The 21,793-nt window shown below is 38.3% G+C and overlaps 1 protein-coding gene across 6 annotated transcripts in view; it reads right to left on the bottom strand.

Annotated features, from left to right (window-relative positions):
- Positions 1–21,793, bottom strand: part of mid2 (midline 2) — a 220,743-nt gene that overhangs the window by 38,425 nt on the left and 160,525 nt on the right. For all 6 annotated transcript variants that reach the window (XM_048605343.1, XM_048605342.1, XM_048605348.1 and 3 more), the window contains 2 exons: positions 8,473–8,568; positions 1,625–1,732 (listed from right to left, as the gene is read on the bottom strand). In XM_048605343.1, coding sequence (XP_048461300.1) covers positions 1,625–1,732; positions 8,473–8,568 — 204 coding nt within the window. The remainder of the gene's footprint in view (positions 1–1,624; positions 1,733–8,472; positions 8,569–21,793) is intronic.

The raw sequence follows: 21,793 nt of genomic DNA, 5'->3' as shown, positions 1-21,793 counted from the left end.
TGATGAAGGGTCTAGGCCCGAAACGTCAGCCTTCCTGCTCCTATGATGCTGCTTGGCCTGCTGTGTTCATCCAGCTCTACACCTTGTTATCTCAGATTCTCCAGCATCTGCAGTTCCTACTATCTCTGATGGATTTTATTAAGCTGTCTAAACAAATACTTTCTACCAAAAGGCCTACATTTTTTCTGAGGTGAACAGGGTTTGTGTAAATATGTACATGCCAGTAATGATGTCAACCATGACTGATTAAGGTCCAAGATTCATTAGCTGTAGATGGTGCTTGATAAAGCCTCTTCTACAAAATTGTTGAAATAGTTAAGTCAGTAAGTTTTGTTTAAGGGACATAAACATATACAATTGATAATAAAACCATATGACACAAAAACAGAAGCAGACCATTCATCACATTGTGTCTATTCTGCCATTCAATGACAGCATGGTTGATCTCATATTCTTAACTCCACTTTCATGCCTCCTCCCGTCCCCACAAAGATATGTTGCAATAAGGTCTTCTGTCATTTTGCAAACTCCAATAAGCATAAATCCAACATACTCAAATTCTTTGCATAAGAAAATCCCTCCATACCCAGGTTCAACTTCGTGAGCTTTCTCTGGACTCCTCCACTAGTTTTCTTTCCATCGATAAGGGGACTTTCACGTGGCTCATGTTCTAGGTGTTATTTCCAATAATAGACATGGTTGGTTTAATGCAGCTCAATGTGGTAGAAATGTGATATCTGGGCCCATGTAATCAGGCAATGAGGCCATACATCAGAGGCCAGTGTTAAAGTTAGAGGCTAGAAAGGACCCGCAAGTGGAACTCACTCACTCACAGTTTGATGTCAATTAGGCTCATTATTGAGGTAAGGCCAGTGCAATTTTGTGGTTGCTTTGACATTAAATGAGAGAGTTGTAGCTTTCCAATGCCTCATGAAAGCCTCTAGTGGCACTTTGAAGTAGGCAGGGATAACCACGAAAGCCAACCCACGTATTTGCCTGCCAAACCCTTCTCCTACAATCTCCAACACCGAGCCTCTCTTCCAAACTCACCCGAGTCCAAGTATCCACCAATGATCCCTGGTGAAGCCACTGGATTACTAAAGGTAGCAGCATCTTTGGCAGTAGAGGCTGTGAGCCATTGATTGGCTGTAGCTTCAATGGGCAGGAATTCTATCCTCAGGGTCTTTGATCCTGGGGATGGCCTATCACATGCCTGACAGACACTTCATTAAGTCAGGTCCTGCTTTCAAAAGGAAAACAATTTCCCTCAGTGTTCTCTAACTAATGGGCCAGACTTGCAACATTTACCTTGAATTCTGCCCATTTTCTTCAAAAGAATTTAGGAGTAGTTAAGTCATAAAGTCTTATTTGTGAGAGATACTTATCAAGTATTGAGGACATGGTTTTCGACACCTCTTTAGTGGATTTGAAAGAATTAAAGCAAAAAACTTCAATTTTCTGGTTGAGTTGATTACTCAAGCTATTCATTCATGCATTTTAAAAAAAAGTGTCTCAAGCTTACACAGTGTTTTGTTATGAACCGTAGAAAGAAGGAGATTGATTACCAACAACCTGGATTTTTTTTGACTGTATTTTCTTAAAAAATTAACAGAGAAACCCCTACCTTTCCCTCTTTGATTTTCACAGCAATGATCTGCTTCCTTTGCCTAATAATGTCCATCAGCTCATCACATTCCTCTTTTAGTTTGTTCTCTTGTATTGCAGTGTTTACCTGTCAGTAAATACATCAATGGAACAGTTATTTATTCTTTTCAAAAGCACTGACTCTTGATCTGCTTTTTCCTGTTTTAGTACAAATATATTAGTACATTGGTGAATATAAGTAAAGAGGTTACCAATGATGTTAATACTTACATGGAGCTTGAATATGCCATTTCCCCTCAAATGTGATGGAATATCTTCTACATCAGTGGCTAGGATTCAGCCCCAATAACACTCAAGGAGCTCATCAACACTACTTGAGACAAAGCAATGAGGCAAAGCAATGGCAGCTCATATCCACTGGCTTAAATCACTCATTCACTCAACAATCGGCATGTGGTAGCTACGTATACATGGTGTGTATCACGTATAAGCCAAAATATAGCAACTCAGCATGGCTTCATTGATTGCATCTCCTAAACCTGTCACCTCTACAAACAAATGAACAGAGGCAGTGCTTGCACAGTAAAACCACCTTCAGCTTCCCCTCCAAAACACATACTCTCCTGCTGTGAATATGTAATTGCTGTCACCTCTTCATTGCAAGGTCAACATCCTGGAATTTCCTATCTAATAGCTTGATGGAAGAACTTCCACCGCATAAACTGCAGACATTCAAGAAGGAAAATCATTACTATCTTTTCAAGGGATACAAGTACGAAGGACTGTCAAACTCCAATAAATATTTTTCAAAAACTACAACTGTGAGCCGGGTACAACTTTCCCTTTTTTGAAGGTGGTGATACTGATGGAAAGCAGGGAAGAAAAATTTGTGAAGCTGACTCTGGACTGGGTACACTCGCCAATTATCTGCCATTCTGGCAGGCAAGAAATGTGCTTGCTTTCCTGTCTCGATAACCGCGGCAACCTGTTTGCCAGGCTCAGGTAAGGAGGTCTCCTTCAATGTCCTACCAATCTGGTAGCAACAGCTGGTCCAGAACGGATGCAAGGGCATGGTCTCTGGAAGCCATCACCTCACCTCCAATCTCATTGACCATCCATTGTCAAAGACCTCCACCCCAAGAGATGCAAAAGTAGTCGAAGTACCTTCAATTGTTGGATTCACTGAAGAGTGGGCATTGCCCAATTGTATCCATCTTTTTAGCTTTATTTCTTATTTTCCTAACTTATACTATGTATATCTATAGTGTAACTTTCTTTCTTTATTTTCTTTTTTTGTGTGCCCAAAATTTGTACCTGGGTACTTTGGACCAAAGATGTCACCCTGTGTTTGGCAAAATTGTACATTTTAAACTGCACTTATGTTGTTTTGTAACTTGAGTACATGTAAACAACAAACCTAATTCTAATTCTAGAATCTGCAAGGTGGCAACTTCTAGTGAGTTGGAACACCACTGTCGAGGCCTTTGATAAACAGAGAAGCTTACCAAGCTGACGGACACATGACCTTGGCAAGTGGGGCAGTGAGTAAGTTGACATCTAACAGAGTGAAAAAGGGAAAACCATGGCCTGGGTAATATTCATACAAAGAATAACATAGCACAGGCTGAAAAACTCCTTGAACAGGGGAAATAAAAATAACTACTGATAGCTATGCTTGCTTTTATTCTGACAAATGCTCCATGAATGAAGTACTGTTTGTTCAAGTATTGCAGTTTAAAAACTCAAGCTGGGGTAGCCCCATCTTCGGATAAGTATTTTCTCCCATGCTAGTGGGATGCTTCAATCTTTAACTGCATCCATTGTTTAGTCTGACTAAGGCCACTAATTTTACACTACAAATAAGGCTAGTTTTGGGCTGCAGGATTATGCATAATGGCAACTGGATGGGTTTGCTCAAATCTATTGCAAGTGAAATCCTAACATTAAAAAAAAAATCAAACACTCTGAATGTTGGAACTCTGAAAGAAAAACAGAAACTACTGAAAAACCTCAGCAAGTCAGGCAGCATCTGTAGAATGTTAAACAGTTAACATTTCAGGTTGATGACCTGTCATCATAAGAAAGCTGAATCCTTACTGGAAGAATTCAGAAGAGACTCTACATCCATCTATATAAACTGAATTTGAAATCAACATTTGAGGTAAAGTGAATGCAGTAATCTCATCAAATAACTTATTGTTGCAATTCAGCAATAGTCTGATTAAATTGCTGGTATCTTGCATTTATAAAGCAACTTTTACATAATGAAAGGTACTTCACAGAATGAGTGGGAAACATCCCCAGAGTTTACGATTGAAACAGAAAAGTCAATTACCTCCAGATTCAGCTGAGGATTGGAGGCTGCCTCCAATCTTCTAAATAATGTATGGGGTTAGAATAATACTTTCAAAATGTTTTGACACTTGCTCCTCGCCCATTATTTAGCAACTTTCTGTATTATGTTAAGGATCAAGGAGAAGAAAATTAAAGTTTCAGTCCTGGTAACTGTTCTACAGTCCCTGCCCCAATCGGCTCATAATTGGGCAGGGTGTTCTCTTTAAATTGAGCATCCCAGCAAAATCCCTGTCTGGGTTCATAGGTAACCAGAAACCATCAATATCTGGAAGTTACTTTAGCTTGCGCTTTTGACTTTTGCAAGGAGAAAATGAAATAAATGGAAAAAGTAAGAAAAGTTAGTACTTATTGAGCTTTTGGGATATCCCAATTCTTTCCTTTGGTCATTCTTCAAACCAAAACCCCCCAGTTATAGCACCTTATGTTTCTTATTAGTCAAGAGAATGACTTTGTCTTTAAAAGGTAATTGTTTTGTTTGGCAAGGGAGATGACTTGTGCATCCCTTCTACATAATGGTGACATTAATTGTTTTCACAGAATTTACATCTGTGCCTATAGAGAGGCAAAGAACCATTCACTATCTTCTTCTTAATATACTGCCTGAGGATTGCTTGCTCAGAGTCTCAGTTCGAACTGGGTATGGCCAGAAGAAATACCAGAGGCTGACACAGCTGGACAGACCTCAGTTACCCCAGATGTACTGCTTTTGAGAGGCTGAAGGATAGAGACAGACCATGCTGCTTTGGTAAAGCATCTAACTACTTAGGTCCAAGGACTGAGAAATATAGCCTACAAATAACAGGCCTCAGCTGAATCTGGAGGTGATTGACTTTTCTGCTTCAATCATAAACTCTGGTGATGTTTCCCAAATTGCTAATTCAAAAAAGAAATCCTCCAGCATCCGCATCCCTTGATTCTATACTTCACAACTCTCATCCTGTGAAGTACCTTTCATTATGTAAAATTTGCTTTAAAAACGTAAGATACCAGCAATTTAATCAGACTATTGCTCAATTGCAACAATAAGTTATTTGATGAGATTATCGCATTCACTTTACCTCAAACATTGATTTCAAATTTAGTTTATATAGAAAGTTTAATTTTAACGTTTAAGTAAATACTTCTACATCTATGTACAATGAAACTGGAGAAGCAACTGTTTTTCTTTATCAAGACCGCAGAAGTCATGAAGGCTGGGTTGTTAAGGGGGTCCATTCACAGTTTTAGCAAGACTGAATTAAAAAGACCACAAGCTGCTCAGTGATCATCAAAGCAAATGTACCATGTCTTTGTCTTATAGAACTTCAATAGTTAGCTATAAATGTGAACAGTCTGATTTATCTTCTGAATTCTTTTCAGGTGTAATAACTGTCAGAAATATTTATGACAGTTTAAGAAAAATATAAGTAGCCTTATTTGTCCATTCTGGAAGCTCCAAGAGCTGCTCATCTTTCTTATTCTTTTTAAGATTTGGTTTGTGCTTTGCTTGTCAAATATTCTGTCTTTTCGAAGGGATATTTTCTTCACAGAAGGAAATGTATAACATTATTTTAGTTCTGGGAATAAGAAAAATCAGACTTATTGTTATTGACAATGACATATTTAAAGCATGGCTGATTTTCACTATTGCTTTTTATTCAGTGATAAAGAAGGTATTTGATGTATATATATGGCAAGAAATTGAGAAATCTACAAAATGATTCAGATGCATAAGACAGACAAGAACATGACATTTGAGCTTTGGAACTGACCAGGTGAATTATTATTGGGTATTTGGGTCTGGCTCATTACTAAGTTTCTATATCATTACAAGGTGTGTTTTAGAAAAGAATCTTGATCATATATAGTATGGGTCAGATAAAGAGTAAAGCTTCCATGAAATGCCTGAACATTTTCTGATCTTTATGCCTTTGTACTGTTATTCAAGCACTCTCAGCCAGCAGAGGGAGACCATACTTTGATCACTTAGTCTCATTCAACTCAATCCAAGATCTTGGGCACACATTCATCATTTCAGGCATCATTTCCTGGAGAATTACTGAATTGTAAATGGATCAGGGGGTTACACATCAATATCTATATAGCCTGATAATTTTACATGGAATGATACCCAAGGTATTGATTATACAACACCACTACTGAGCTCCAGATATATCCTAGTCTCTGTACCTCACCAGCAAGACACCGTTCACAATTGATGAGAATGGATTTTAAGACTTGGTGAGACTGCACTACATTTTATCACCGAGTTGTATGTACTCTTTGTGCTTTTGAAGGCACCAAACTACCAACTAGAATTATTATTTTTAAAATCAGAAGTTGCTTTGTATTCAGCTGAGAAAGGTGGAAGAACCTCTCTCCATTAACCTGTTGACGGCGAGTGGTTTTTTTAAAGGAGGAGGACAGTGTCTTGTAGAGAAGCCAAGGAAGGCTGTGTGTCCAGTGTTTAAACATTAAGTCTGTAACATCCATAAACATTTGAAATTATTGATAGTATGTTTAGGATTGCTAGTAAGAGTCATGATCATAGTATTCTGGATGGGTGACAAGATTGTATAATTAAGTTCACCTCTATAAAGGAACGTGCATGATTTTGATACAGATAGTGTCAGTGACAGAATTTGGAATTGATGCCTCTAAATAGCAAGTGCGTATACCTTCAATTTAGATTGAGTCATCTAAAGTGACAATTATACTGTAGATATTACATCAAACATTGATATAGTTGGGGGAGGAGTTACAACTAATTATGACCTCTGTTGATGAACGATCTGAAATCAATGAGAAAACAGAAAAAGCTTTTACATTGTATTTCATCACATCGCGAGTTACTAAAGCAATTTTTTTTCAGTAAACTATTTTGTAGTGCAGTCAGCTGTTATATAAGCAAATGTGACAGTCATGTTTCACACAGCAAGCTCCCATAAGTGGCAATGAAATAATAAACAGTCAACCTGTTTTTGAATGCAAGGGAAAAATTGGCCAATGCAATATGAGATATTCATAATCATTTCTAAAGGGTGCCAAGGCACCTTCAAAGTTTGTATGAATTACTGGAGCAGCAGATAGGGTGCTGGAACGAGGATCCAAAGGATAAACCCTCATTCAGTAATTGTCAGTATTATGCTGATGCATGGTTATGAGCTGACGTCCTGGAGCACAATTTAGAAATCTCAAATTTTGACACAAGTCAGAATGCTCTCAATTGTGCCAAGCTGACAAACCTCAAAGCATAATTATGCAAAGATGATTTGGAGAAAACATTCTTCTGTGTGGCATGTTTAGGTTACATCTTAATGAAGGAAATTTCGTTGAATGGTGCACTCTAGACTTCGACATTATTTAGGCAAGTTAAGGGGAATGGTAGCATAATGGCAATGTCACTGGGCTGCTAATTCAGAGGCTGGAATAACACTTTAGAGTCAGGTGGTCAAATTTCAGCATGGCTACTCGAAAGAATATTAAACTAGTTAATAAATCTAGAAATACTAGTCTCATTAGTATTATTGAACTACCAGATTGTCATAAAAATCCATTTGGTTCACGAATGTACTTTAGGGAATTTAAATCCGCTGTCGTTATCTGATGTGTGACTATGACTGTGGAGCTGATTGACTCTGAATTGTCCTCTGAAATGGCTTAGCAAGTTGCACTGTACAGTTCAAGGACAATTTGAAATGGGCAATAAGTGACAACAACATCCAAAGCTAGGTAGAAATAAAAAACAATGCTAAGTACAAAGAAATTTCAAGTCAAAGGTTGTACTAGATGTTATAATATCTCAACATTAGTATTTTAATTACATACTTGGCTGATGGCCCTCAGTAAATTATGTCTACAAATGTGACAGGATTATGAGGGAACCCCAGATAAACAGTTTTAGTATCAGTTAGATAATGCCGTCGATTGGAGGGAAATAGAATTCTATTATTGAGTGACCTGTGCATCATATATGATACGTGTGGCATGAAAGAGCATGTTTCTTTTGCTTTCTCTTTGAAGTAGTTATGAAGCATCTAGTCTACATAAAACAGTATTTGTTTAGAACAGTTTAGAGCATTATTTATTGAGATTTCTAAGTGTAAGTGACTGAATTTCATAATTATTTTAAAAACATTTTTTTCGACATCAACATTCAATTATCAGTTAAATTGAGATGCAATCTCTGAACGTGACATTGAGTTCCTCTATAAATTCACTCAAACAGCACTTTTGATTAAAAAAAGGCAGTTCATTCAGTCTCCGAGAAACCTCATCAATTGTTAGCAATAAGTCTCCTTCTTTAGGAAGATCTAGGATGTCTAGTTAAGTCTTCATTCCCTACAAGATGACAAATAGCACCCTTTAAGCTAATGAGGAAACAAACCATGAATCAGTAATCCAAAATATTGTTTTTCAGTCTCCAATACTGCTGTCTAGAATGCTGCAGTGAAATTCCACAAATCACTTTGCACTAACTTGTAGCTCCGTGAGGTCAGCTAAGTAAGCTGACAGCATCAAGAAAGAACTCACCTCCACCTGTTGGCAGATTTGAATGAGCCTCCCCATCTGTGACTCCAACTCAGTGTTCCTCTTCACCAAATTCGCAAGGTTGGCTTCCAATGCTTGCTGTAGTGAGAGACAAGAACTAGTCATGAGAGTTTCAGGTGCTGTCATGTCCTTCCATATTAGCTTTTTTTATGTTTGTCAAGGTGAAGTGTATCAGCACACTCAATTCTGGCATGCTAGGTTAAAAAAAAAATCCATGATCAAAAAAGTACATGTCTGTAAAAATGTATCTACTATTCATTACAAGTAATGTACATTAGTCCAAAGTCAGAAAAACTTCCCTTTACCTGCACCAAGCTGACATTTCTTCATTAATGTGATTGACTATTAACAGAGGTCACGGTGTGCTATGGATTCTCGTTCACTAGCCAGCTGGGTCAAAATGGCCTAAACTTGTGACATAGGACCATTATAATGGCAGAGAGAGGGAAAGATGCATCTCATCTGTCTGGTCTAGATTCAAAATTTCCAAGTTTAAAGGAGACCCATGATGCCACCCAAACCACACACAGTTGGATTTAATGTAATGTTAAAATCCAAAGGAGGTAAATGTTACATACACAATCTTAAAGCACTCTGCCATTTTTTAAGCCATGTAGAAGAACCTTTATAAAACTGAGTAATAATGGCCATTAACGTATTGAACAAAAGTGATATAGAGAATAATGAATACTGAAAGATAACTACAGGAACATATGCCATCTAACACTGAGTCCTAAATTAGTGGCAGATCACTTTGCCTAGTTCGAGCTACATTTTTGGGGGAAAATGGGCACCTGTACATAGATTTTGAGACTCTACCATTAATAATATAATCTGACATAGGTGTAAAATATCAACTGATGCAGAAAACAGAATGGTCGTAGAACAAATTTCACAGCAAAATAAAATACAATAATTAAACGTGTGGTGCAGAGCAGGGTGGAGGTGTAGCTTTTGCCCCAATACATGCAGTGGTTTGTGTTATAGGCAAATGTTTCATTTGTTTGTGGCTTAAACATGATCAAATAATTGATTAAAATACTAAGTCTACAAGCTAACTGCAAATTGAGCAGAGAGAGAGAAGGTTCAGGATAGAGTATGGATCTAACAGAGGAGCAGTATTTGTCTATAAATCCAAAAACAATAAAATAATAAAATTCAAGGAGTCATGTTATAGGATAACAACTGTTGATTGTTTACGGAGTGGTCTTTTATTTTTGTCCTTTGGGCAGTGGGTTAGCCTAAGAAATTTAGTTTACAATTTGTCAAAAGTGGAGAATAATTAGCTGCTTGCAGGTAAATGAGTGCCAGGGCAGTAGAAGGCATTCAAGCAGGACATGAGCGTGAGCACAACATTCAAATAGTGGCACAATATCCTCAAGGCATGCTTTCCCCAGCCTAAATTTTAGGGGTAGGGCCTGCCTCTGCTTGGCTGGCTCAACCAACATTAATTTTTCAGGCAAGTTTTATTTTTATTAAATTGATTAAAAAACAGGACTTCCCTCCATCTCCAGAAGAAAGTCCCAGAGAGATGCCAGCCATTTGAAAGCCAGCAGCTCTGTACCACAACAGGAGCAGTGGCCACTGTCAGCTTTACAAGAGAACCTACGGATGTCCTCAAATGCTGCTAAGTCACAGTGGTCAGATTGGGAAGCCTGAGAGAAGGGGATGGGGCTGTTTGTGGCATTTTGAACAGGCTGGGTGTTGGATGTGGTGAAGTAAAACTGTGGGTTGGGAAAGGAGGATGAACTCTGATTGCCATGTAAGACCCCTGAAGAAGGGACCTCTTCCAATTTGACTTGGATGTAGGTAGTAGTGGGATGAAGCACTTAACTGCCCACAAAAGGGCCTCAATTGTGTAATGACTGAATGGCTCACCTGACATCTTGGCCTCAGCCCTAAAATTAAATGGTGCGGTGAGGATCAACATGCTACCAATGGTACAGCCTAATTTATAGGTCTGCCTATCCATTTTCCTGTCTACAGGTCGCCCATAAAATGCAACCCCATATTTCTGTGTTTTGTTGGGAGTACATATCTATATTTGTGTACCATGGAGAGAACTGGAATATATTCAATTGCTTGGACATTTTTGGAATTAAAAGGGTTTTGTTTTAAAAAGGGCTTTAGGGAACCCATGTCATTTCTTGGGAATGTAGCCAGTTTTAAAGCGGGCTGTGATCCATCTACTGATTGCAGAAAGTCAGATTACTTCAGGAAACCATCTCCTGTGTTGCTTTGCTTGGCTTAGAGGTGGGAATTAGTGCACTTACTTGCTGGAAAATCTAGCTTTGGAAGGAAGGTTAAAAGGTCCCTGTGCTGATGGTTGCTTAGCAATATGTCAACTTTGGGTTGTGTTTCCAAAAATCTAGAGGGTCCAAGGAGGGAAGAAAATCCAAAGCAACAAGAGGCCTGCAAAACTCATTCAGTTTAAGTATTTGAGAACGTGTTAAATTTCCACACCTGAATATTTTGATTACCTTGTAAAACGCTGAAAAGCTGAACTGTGTCTATTATCCAAAGACTTCATACCAGCTTGATTTCCATCTAAACTGAAGCCTTGTTTAACAGATCTACCATCAGGTAAGGCTGTTAGCAATCTGATTTTGTCATCAAGAAAGCTAGTAGACTATGGGAATCTTCAAATTCTATTATTGCTTCCAGACCATTGACCAATAGCTTTTTATAAACCTTTAAAAAAATTCACCTCTGCAGGGATTTGGTTGTCATTTCTGTTGTGTGAATGTGTCAGTTTTGGGATTAAAAGAGGATACAGTTCTAATTCTGGATTATTATCTTAGATGTTGACTAATTTTGCTACTTCTTTTTAAAAATAAGATCTGTTATAGAATAGACTGGTTATTTTGTGTGCATTAAAGAAGCCTAGTGAAAGACTATTTTTTTATTCTGGGTAGCAATACAAAAGGGAAACAATTGGCCATTTTGGTGACTGAATCAATATGCTTATTCTAATGATACAACTCATGGAGTAGTGCAGTTTAAATCATCAGCACATTCATCTCATCTCTATCATAGTAGTTTGCAAAAACATCTTGGGCTATATCTTTCTAATGGACCAAAACATTTTGTTGATTCCAACAATGCAGCATTGTTTCGTTATTGCATTGAAGTATCAGGTGAGGTGATGTATTGTTTTTCTAGTTTATGGGATCTGTAAAAATTTCTTCACATATTGAAATTTGTACAGAAACTGGCTCTTACATTGCTTTAATTCTGAGGCAAATACCCGCGCACCGGGAAATGCAGAGTGGGAGATAGAAATGTAGTTTGTTTTGCTATAAATTTTGAGTTTAATTCAGAATCCTATGTTGTTCATATAGATTTGACACAGATAGTGATACAATGTTTAGAACTTCATCACAATGCCTTGCACATTTCAGACATGCACAAAATAGTGGAGGGACAGTCTATTCATTTTGTTATGGAGTAATAAATCAGCTAGCATAAGACACCATCTGGAATGCTGACCTTGCAATATACAATGTCACGCAGTTGACAATTAAGGGAAAAAAAAATTAACTTGATTGGATTGAATGTGATATAGTGAAAATCAATAAGCACTAGTTTGACATACAAATAATGCTTTCATCTTTCAAACTCTAACATTTGACATTGGTTCTAATACATAGGAAATATTGTTCTATTTATTTCGTTAAATCTTTGCCATTGTGATACAGACTAATCTTGTCATTGGATTATACTAGACTGCTAAAGAGAAAATTGCATTTGCAATACTCTGCTCTAATGCTGTGCCAAGTATTAGACTCGTATTACAAATTTCATTCATTAGTGCAGCTCCTCTATCAGTGCCACATCTGCAAGCACCTCTTTAGGAGCTATGTAGCTCAAAATATTTTCTCCAGACTCAGCCAAAATTCGAGATGTTATTGTAGAATAGATTCTCCAAGTCCTCACAGCAAGTACCTCATGTACCTTTAAGACAGGGAATGGAGAGCCTAACCATGAAAATTTCATCGCCTGTGTTATGAAAGCTCTAGTGCCAAACCTATCAACAACACAATGCACCATGGTGTTGCAGTTACAACCAAATGACGTCAGAGATCCAGCAAGACTGCCACAAGCAATGTGGAACTGATCGAGCCCAGTTGAAAAATAGTAGGGACTTGGAAAAAACTGGGTTATCATGTTCCTCTAGTCAGCCAAAAAAAAGCAGATATTTTTCAAGGCCATTCATTTCAGGTATGGTCATCTGTGCAGTGTCTCTGTCTACTCGGGCAGCTCCTAACTCTCCAGTTCAAATGGTAACGTCAGAGGCCAATGCATTGAGAGAACTGACTGACCTGGAAGAGGGCAAGGTTTCTTTTTATAAAAATTGCTTCAGTCCTCTTGCACAGTGGCTTGAGGCAAATCTGAGCAACTCTTGTTCCCAAACAAACATACTGCCTCCCCTCTAAATTGGAAAGTATGTGCTTGATTGGCTGACCCCAGAAAACTTAGGATTGCAGCCCACTGATTTTAGGGAACAATAAATACTGTCTATTTTCACAGATGTTCCTCAACACATACCATGTTGAAAGAGCTAGATTTAGATTGCTGCTTCCAATACAAAAGCATTTTCTTTTGTAAAACCAGCCAGTTAATTTTAACCAGTTTTAAAGGCCTGCATGCCACTGCTGGTCATTGGCTCAATTCAGTATTAGGTTGTTCAATTTACACACAAATTGAATTCATAGAGTGGATTTGGGACAGTTTCCTAGAAGAATATGTTGTGGATCTAATGAGGAATCAGACTTTGTTGGATCTGCTGATGTGCAATGAGGCAGGTTTAACAAATGATGCCAGAGTGAAAGATCCCCCAGGAGAGAATGACAATAACATGATAGAATTTAGCATTCAATTTGAGAGGAGGGACCTTGGTTTGGAAACAACTGCGCTAAAGGTGATTATAAAGGAATGAGGGCAGAGCTACCTGAAGCGGACTGGGAAAGGTGTTTAGCAGCAAATATTGTTGAGAAACAATGGCATACATTTAAGAAAATAGTTAATTACTCAAAACAAAGAAATATTTCGATGAGAAAGCAGGATTCTAGGAAGGGTAATAGCCAACCATAGCTAACCAGGAAAGTTAAGAATAGCATCAGATCGAAAGAAAGAAAAACATGCAATGTGGCAAAGATTAGTGGTAAACCAAAGTATTGAGGACGCTTTAAAAACCAAAAAAAAAAGTTGAAGGAGGAAAAAATGAACTTCAAGTGTAAACTTGCAAGTAGTATGAAGATTGTCAGCAAGAGCATCTTTAAATATAGGAGGAGGAGTATAGGAGGAGGAGGAGAGAGGCCAGACTTAACCTAGGCTCCTTAGAAAATGAGGGTAGGGAAATAATAATTGGGAACTAGGAAATAGCAGTGGAATTGAATAAATACTTTGCATTGGTCTTCACAGTAGAAGATGCTAATAGCCTTCCAAAATGACTCAATAATTAAGGGACAAAAGGAGGAGAGGAAATAAGTATAATGACTGTCACTAAAAAAATCGAATAGGGCTAAAGACACACAGGTCTCGGATCCTAGGATATTAAAGGAAGTAGCTGCAGACATAGTGTAAGTATTGATAGCAATCGCTCAAGTATTATTAAATTCTGGAAAGGACCCAGGGGTTTGGAAAACTGCCAATGTAACACCTTTATTTAGAAAGAGAAGGAGACACAAAAGAAAAGTACCAATGTGCTAGTTAATTAAACTGTTATTGGCAAAATGTCAGTCTATAATAAAGGATGAAGCAGAGCACTTAGAAATACATAATATGGTTAAGCAGAGCATAGCTTCAAGAAGAGGAAATAATGCCTGAGAAATTCGCTAGAATTCTTTGAGAAATTACTAAGCAGGATAGATAAAGGGGAAGTAGGGGTCATAATATACTTGGATTACAGGAGGTGTTTGATAAGATACCACATATTAGGCTATTTGAGATAACAGCCTATGGTGTTGAAGGTAGTATATTAGCATGGACAGACAGTTGACTAATAGAATACAAACATTTGGGATAAGGGAGTCACGTTCAGGATCGCAACTTGTAACTAGTCAAGTTCGAAAGGGATCAGTGAGGGAGCTACAAATATTTACAATATATATTAATGACTTGGATGAGAAAAATGAACGTAACTATAGCCAAGTTTGTGGATAACATTAAAATCGGGGGGGGTGGGGGGTGGAGGGGGTAGAGAAGCGGAAGGCAAGTGGTGAGGATGACAATCTACAGAGGGATATGGACAGGTTAAGTGAACAGGCAACAACTTGGCAGATGGAATATAATGTGGAAAAATGTGAGGTTATGCACTTTAGCAGAAAGAATAAAAGGATTGAATATTACTTAAATGGAGAAATACTGCAGAAAACTACAGAACAGTGGGATTTGGGAGTCCCCGTCTGTGAATCACAAAAAACCTAACATCCAAGTTCTGCAGTTAATTGGGAAGGCAAATGTTAAGTTGACCTTTATTTCAAATAGAGTATAAAAGTGGGAGCGGTGTTTGCTAAAGCTAAACAAGGCACTCATTAGAACACAGCTGGAATACTGTGAACAGTTTTGGATTTTTATTTGAAGAAATATATACTGGCATTGAAGGCAGACCAGAGAAGTTCCACTAGGCAGATACCAGGTATGGACAGACTGTTTTATAAGAAGAGATTGAGTATGTTGGGCCTGTGCTCATTGGAATTTAGAAGAATGAGAGGTAATGTTATTGACACATAAAATAAAAGAATAAGGGGTCACAAATTTAAGACAGATGAAGAGAAATCTCTTCTGAGCATAGTGATTCTGTGGAATTCTTTATTGCAAAGGGCTATCAAGGCTGTGTCATTAATATAATGAATTCCAATGACAGACAGATTTTTATTCAGTAAAGAAAGCAAGGGTTAGAGGTGGAAAAAAAAACAGGAAAGTGGAGTTGAGGATTATCAGATTAGCAACGATCTCACTGAATGGTGGAACAAATTTGATGGGCTGAGTGGCTTACTTCTGTTCCTAAGTCTTACGCTATAATGATTCATCTCAATCCATGGATGTGTTTCAAGGTAGTAACCCCCTAAAGAAGGATTATGATCTATGCTGTATTTATTGTCCCTTGTTAATCTTACAAATTATTTCCTGCCAGTACCTCAGCTCAATATTAGGTAAATTCAATATTCCCTAGATTGAGTCTTGCTTGAGGTTACTGGCGAGAGATAACCCTGATTCATCAATATGTGCCCTTGGAGTCTGGTTCACATCACATTGTATAGAATGATCTGAGCTTTGCTTCAAAAATTTCAAAAAGACACATTTTCAGAATAATACTTCAAATCCCCATGCAGCACAGTGAATATTCAACACAGCAGAGGCTTCCGTGGAGAATCAGCTTACAGCAGTCAAAAATTCCCCTTTGCATACTGTGCAAATAACGTGATGAAATCTAATTTGTAACCTAATATGTTTAACATGGACTGAAACTTGAATTTGAATTAAAATGACTGAACATTATTTCTATTGTAAGAGATCACATATTTAATGTTTTTTGGAGTTAACTATAAATTATAAAAAATGTTTGATGGCTTTAATTGGGGAAAAGAAGGAAAGTTTTGTGATTTGATAAAAATTCAAGTGTTCTATGTTGTTGTAATGTGCCTTACAATGGCATTTCTTAAAAGCCAAAAAAAAGGGAGAAGTTGAGACTGAACAGACCAAAAGTCGGTTAAGTTAAGCTGCAGAGTGTTACGAAGCTGTAAATGCCAAGAGCAGAAGAGAATCGACAGCATCCTTTTTATCTTCCTGTGGGGAAGAGACAGAAAACCCTAGAAAGTTTAAAGAAAATTCATACAAAAAAAAGGCACCTGCTCAACCATTGAGTCAAATGGTGACCATCACCATGTAAACAACATCACACCATTACAAAAATCAAAAGGACTGAGAAAATAAGGGGCTAACCACATCATAGTCTAGGCTATTATTCTTCAGAATTTTGTTTACCCTGACTATATTGTTTTTTCATCATATTACATTTGTTCAACTGTTTTTTTTTTATTTGCCCTGAGTGATTGAGCGTGTGTTTAGGAGTTGAAGGAGTATACTTCAAGTTGCATAAATTAGAAACTGTCTCTTATTGCTGTTCTAGTTAAAGTTAAGCTTGTTACAAAAGAGTTATTTTTGTTGTTCCTCAGTAAACCCGGTGTGGTTTGCTTTTGGCCTGGGCAGCAGCCAAGCAAATCAGTCATTTTAGTTGTCTCATTAGGATTCTGATATCTTTATATACTTTGTGAAGATTTGTGTAGCAGTATGGTCAGTGTGATCTATGGCGTACTTTCCCAGTTACATCATGACAACCTCTTGAATATTAGTTGACAGCATACTTTCTCTTTCTTTTAAAGAATCTTTTGACCACTTTCGACAGAAAAGGACTTGGAAAGAAAGTTACTTTAAACTTGTGTATTAAAAGTTAATATATTCATGCAGTGAGAAACTGTAAACAGTTAAGATGTTAACAGCATAGCTTTTTTCAATAGCATAGTGGTATTTTCAATGACTAAATAGAATTGATCGAATAAACTGCTTCAGGAATCAAAATTCACCCCAAAACTAATGAAATGCAAAGTCCCAGTAGACCAAATGTGAAAATGCTAAATTAGAGCATAAATAAAGGGTAGAAATGTCAAAAAAGGACTACATTGTAAAATCTATTTCCTGTTGTCACAAAGAGAAAGTATGCCAAAACAGTCGTTGTGAAATATTGAACTGATGGCTTGCACTAATAAACCAGAGAAAAAGTGAATTTAATTCTCTCATTGGTGGTTTGAAAACTTGAATTATATTAAAAACAAAAAAGACATTTAAAAATAATGGTAGTGAAAAGTGACATGGACTTATCAAACATTCATAAAAACGCAATCATTCACTAATTACCATTAGGGAAACAAACCTAGCATCATTACCCGAATTAAGTTGCAGAGAAACATAATTGACTGCAATCTATCCTTTTGAAATGGCTCAATGTGTCAAAGGTAGGCAGAAATTGGTGACTATAACCATATCATGAAAATAAATAATTTTGTTTAAAATGTGTCAAGATTATGAGTAGCAAGGGTGTATTTCTATCTTTACAGCTTGTGTTAAGCACAGCATAATAATTCACTCTATCTACCATTTCACAGAGATATTACTTTTAGCTGTAAAATGTTGTCCCATAATGCATAAATGACATTTTCATTTTCCACATCAGCCAGACTATTGGCTTAATTAATGTTGCTCACTTAAAAGCCAGTCAGTAGTCTTTTAATAAAAGGTGGCCTGGTGCTAATTACTAACTAGGTTGAGACTAATATAACTCACGCTGGGAGGACCACCAAAGAAAATAATACTTGCATTTTCAATCTGATTTCAATGGAATGAAGATTGCATGAGTTCAACAAAAGGAGGCAAAAGCTTCACCAGGTTATTATCCCAGTAGTGAAGGTCACCCCCCCATATGTTTAAAATGCGGTTTTGTAAATCTAGATAACAAAGTGTGGAGGTGGAGGAACACAGCAGGCCAGGCAGCATCAGAGGAACTGAAACGTCAACTTCCCTGCTCCTCTGATGCTGCTTGGCCTGCTGTGTTCCTCCAGTTCCACACTATTATCTCTGACTCCAGCATCTGTTGTTCTTGCTATCTCTTTTGCAAATCTAGACATGTGCATGTCAAGATATAAAGGAACACTTCAATTCGGAGATTCAGTTTCTTCGACCCTTATGAGTGCTGAAGATTTCATTACAAACTGGACATTTTTTTAAAAATGGCTGCTCTGCTTCAATATAATAATGGGCTTTCCAAAGTTACGTCGTATGGTGGATGGCAGAACTCCAGAGGAAAGGCTGAAGATAGATAGAATCTTTGGTCTTGAGATTCCTCTGCAAGTATATCTAGTTACCTCCCATCTTATTAACAAACTCCTATATCTATACACACTTCCTATATAAAACTAAACCATACAAGCCCATTGCCACATTCTTGTCATGTGCATTTAAATTTTTATCATTATAAATTGTAATTATCCAAATTTAGAGTGGAAATTACTTTATGACTGCTAATCTTTATATAGCTCAGTTATAATATTTCGATGTTCCATTTTAAGAAAATAAATTTAAATAGCCTTTTTGACAATTTCCCTTGCAAAGTACTTCACAGCTAACAATATATTTTTGAATTGCAGTTATCACTATAATGTCAAAAAAGAGTGCCCACCAATTTGTACAAAACAAGGTTCAACAAAGAACAGAGAGATAAATGAGCAACTAGCCTGTGGCAACGATGATGATGATCAAGGTAAATGTTGCTCGTGAAAGTTAGAAAACTACCATGCTTTTCGTTGGAAGGGTCATGGAACCCTTTAGCTGCTGAATGAGAAGACAATGGTCTGTATTTTATTATGGCTAATGGGCCCCAACATTGCGACGAAGAACAGAGCCTCAACCCATACTCGGCATACAGTGGAATCAGTTCAGCAATTTTACTGCAGCATCCTAATTGATCCTGACTGACAGTTTATGGGGCAGGTGGTGACCCTAAAGAGAGGGGAGAATCTCTGCTGACCATAAGACTGGAGGCTCAGTCTCCCATAGGCCGTCCTAGAGAAAAGCGAAAAAGACCATCAAGATTAATTCTTGGAATAACCTATAAAAATATAACAGCAATCAGATCCTCACTCAGAACCTATACTCATATCCTGCATCTACCAGCTGGTGGGAGTATTTGCTGATATCTTTAACCTCTTCTTAGTACGATCTGAAATCTCCACCTGCTTCAAGAAGACCACCATCATCCCAGTACCAAAGAAAACTCATGCAGCGTGCCTCCCTACAACCCAGTGGCTCTGACCTCTACAATTATAACTGCATTGAGAGGTTAGTGATGGCTCACATCAACGTTTGCTTCCCAGCCTGCTTTGATACCTTGCAGTTCACCAACCATCATGACAGGTCCATGGCAGACTGTCTCCCTGACCCTACACTCATCCCTGGAACATCTGGATGACAAGGAAACTTATATCAGGCTCCTAGTTATTGACTCCTGCTCCACTTTCAACCCCATAATTCCAACCAAACTAATCTCCAAACTCCGAGGCCTAGGTCCCTGCTCCACCCTCTGCAACTGGATCCTCGACTTCCTGACCCACAGACCACAATCAGAGAGAACAGGCAACAATACCTCCTCCATGAAAATCCTCAACACCAGCGCCCCACAAGGTTGCTTACTCAGTCCCTTACCATAGTCCCTATAAACTCATCACTGTGGGGCCAAATTCCATCCTAACTCCTTCTACAAGTTTGCTGACGACACCACCATGTAGGACAGCTCTCAAACAATGAGGAGACAGAATACAGGAAAGAGATAGAGGGCTTGATGGCATGGTGCAAAGATAACAATCTCTTCCTCAACATTGGCAAAGTGAAAGAGCTGGTCATTGACTTCAGGAAGCACGGTAGAGGGTATGCTCCTGCCTACGTCAACGGTGTGAGGTGGAGATGGTCAAGAGCATCAATGTTGATCATCAACAAGTTCCTAGAAATGTTGATCATCGTCCTGGTCCACCCACATTGATGCTATGGTCAAGAAAGCACAACAACATCTCTATTTCCTCAGGAGGCTAAGGAAATTAGGCATGTCCATAAAAACTCTTCCCAGTTTTTGCGGGTGCACCACGGAAAGCATGCTATCCAGATGCATCACTGCTTTGTATGGCAACTGTTCTGTGTGGACAGAGTAGTTCTGAACACAGCCAAGTCCATCACACAAGCCAACCTTCCATCCACTGACTCTAAATACACCTCTCACTGCCTCAGGAAGGCAGCCAACATAATCAAAGATCCCTCCCACCCCAGTTATAATCTCTTCCATCAGGCAGAAGATACAAAAACTTAAGTACACATACCAATAGATTCAAGAACAGCTTTTTCCCCGCTGTTATTGGACTTCTGAATGGACCTCTCAAATTTTAAATTTAATGTTGATCTTGCTCTTTGTGCACCTTCTCTGCAGCTGTAACATTGTATTCTTCGCTCTGTTTTATTATCATAAGACACTTTGTATGGTATGATCAGCCTATACTGCAAAACTTTTCACTGTACCTAGATACTTGGCAATAATAAATCAAACTAAATCAAATAATTTCTGTAATTGAAATCCCCAAAGTGTACAGATGGAGGAAGAAACTTTAGTATGGTCTTATTCTTTTTCTAGTCTTCCACATCTTCCTTCTCCACCGTGGCCATGTAGAATTGAGCAAAAATCACCATCATCTAAAATACTAGGCAAGACCGTGGACTTTTCTAATATCTAAAAACAATAGGCAAGATCCTGAGGTCAGGCTGCAACAAATGTACACATAGACAGAATGATTTCAGTCTGGGACTATTGTTCAGCCTGGAATTCCAATTTACACCTCCACTATAAATTAACAACACAGAACAAATTAACCAAATCTAACACTCTACCAAAACTAACTTTTACGCCTTGGGCTACCCTGCACACACAGCATGGAGCCTACAGAGATATAGGACATTCAGCTTCAATCAAAATACATTCACACATGATCTTAACTATCAGAAGGAAACACCAGAAACACAATGGTGAACACAGATTTGAGGGGGATAACGGGGCTGGGGGGGTGGTTGCGGTGGCGGGCACAGTCTGTATAACTGCTAGCCCTGATCTGACCTTTTCAACAACAAGCTTCTACACAAACAGCTTCCCCATAGGCTCCAGCCCCAACAAGCAGCATCGGAACCAAGAACCACAGAGGCCGAACAGTAAAGCTGAATCAGGAAACCAAACCAAGAGCATGTTTGGAACAAAGGACATCTGGAAGGGGAGGGGAGGAGGGTGGGGGGTGGGGGGAGCCCACGGATCACTATCTGAACAACAGCTTCCAGACACAGGCCTGTTCTGAACTAAGAGAACCAACAGCAAGAAAGTCAGCAAACTGGACGCACTTTAAAACTGAGATCTTTCCTCAGTGGTGAGCTGAAGTTCTTGAGACCCCAAAGTTTCCAACTTAGCTAGCGGGAGAGGAAGGCGGGTGGTGACAGTGCAGGAAACACCAAGGGTAGGAAGCCTGATTAAAGTGTCTGTGATTAAAACTGTTGTTTATGTTCTAATAGTGTTTAATCTGTGTTTAATTTAATAGTGTATTTAATTAACGTCCTCTGTATAATTGTGTTAATTGTCCTTTCCCATTCTTGAAGTGCTGAAGTAACAGCTTCTCTGCAGCATTGGCTGATGTTGCTGAATGACATTGCAAGACCCCTCAAC

This window comes from Rhincodon typus, chromosome 14 (genome assembly GCF_021869965.1).
Source record: "Rhincodon typus isolate 14 chromosome 14, sRhiTyp1.1, whole genome shotgun sequence".
Taxonomy (NCBI): Eukaryota; Metazoa; Chordata; class Chondrichthyes; order Orectolobiformes; family Rhincodontidae; genus Rhincodon; species Rhincodon typus.
Note: the sequence above shows the minus strand (reverse complement) of the source record. Positions and strands in the feature narration are given on the sequence as shown.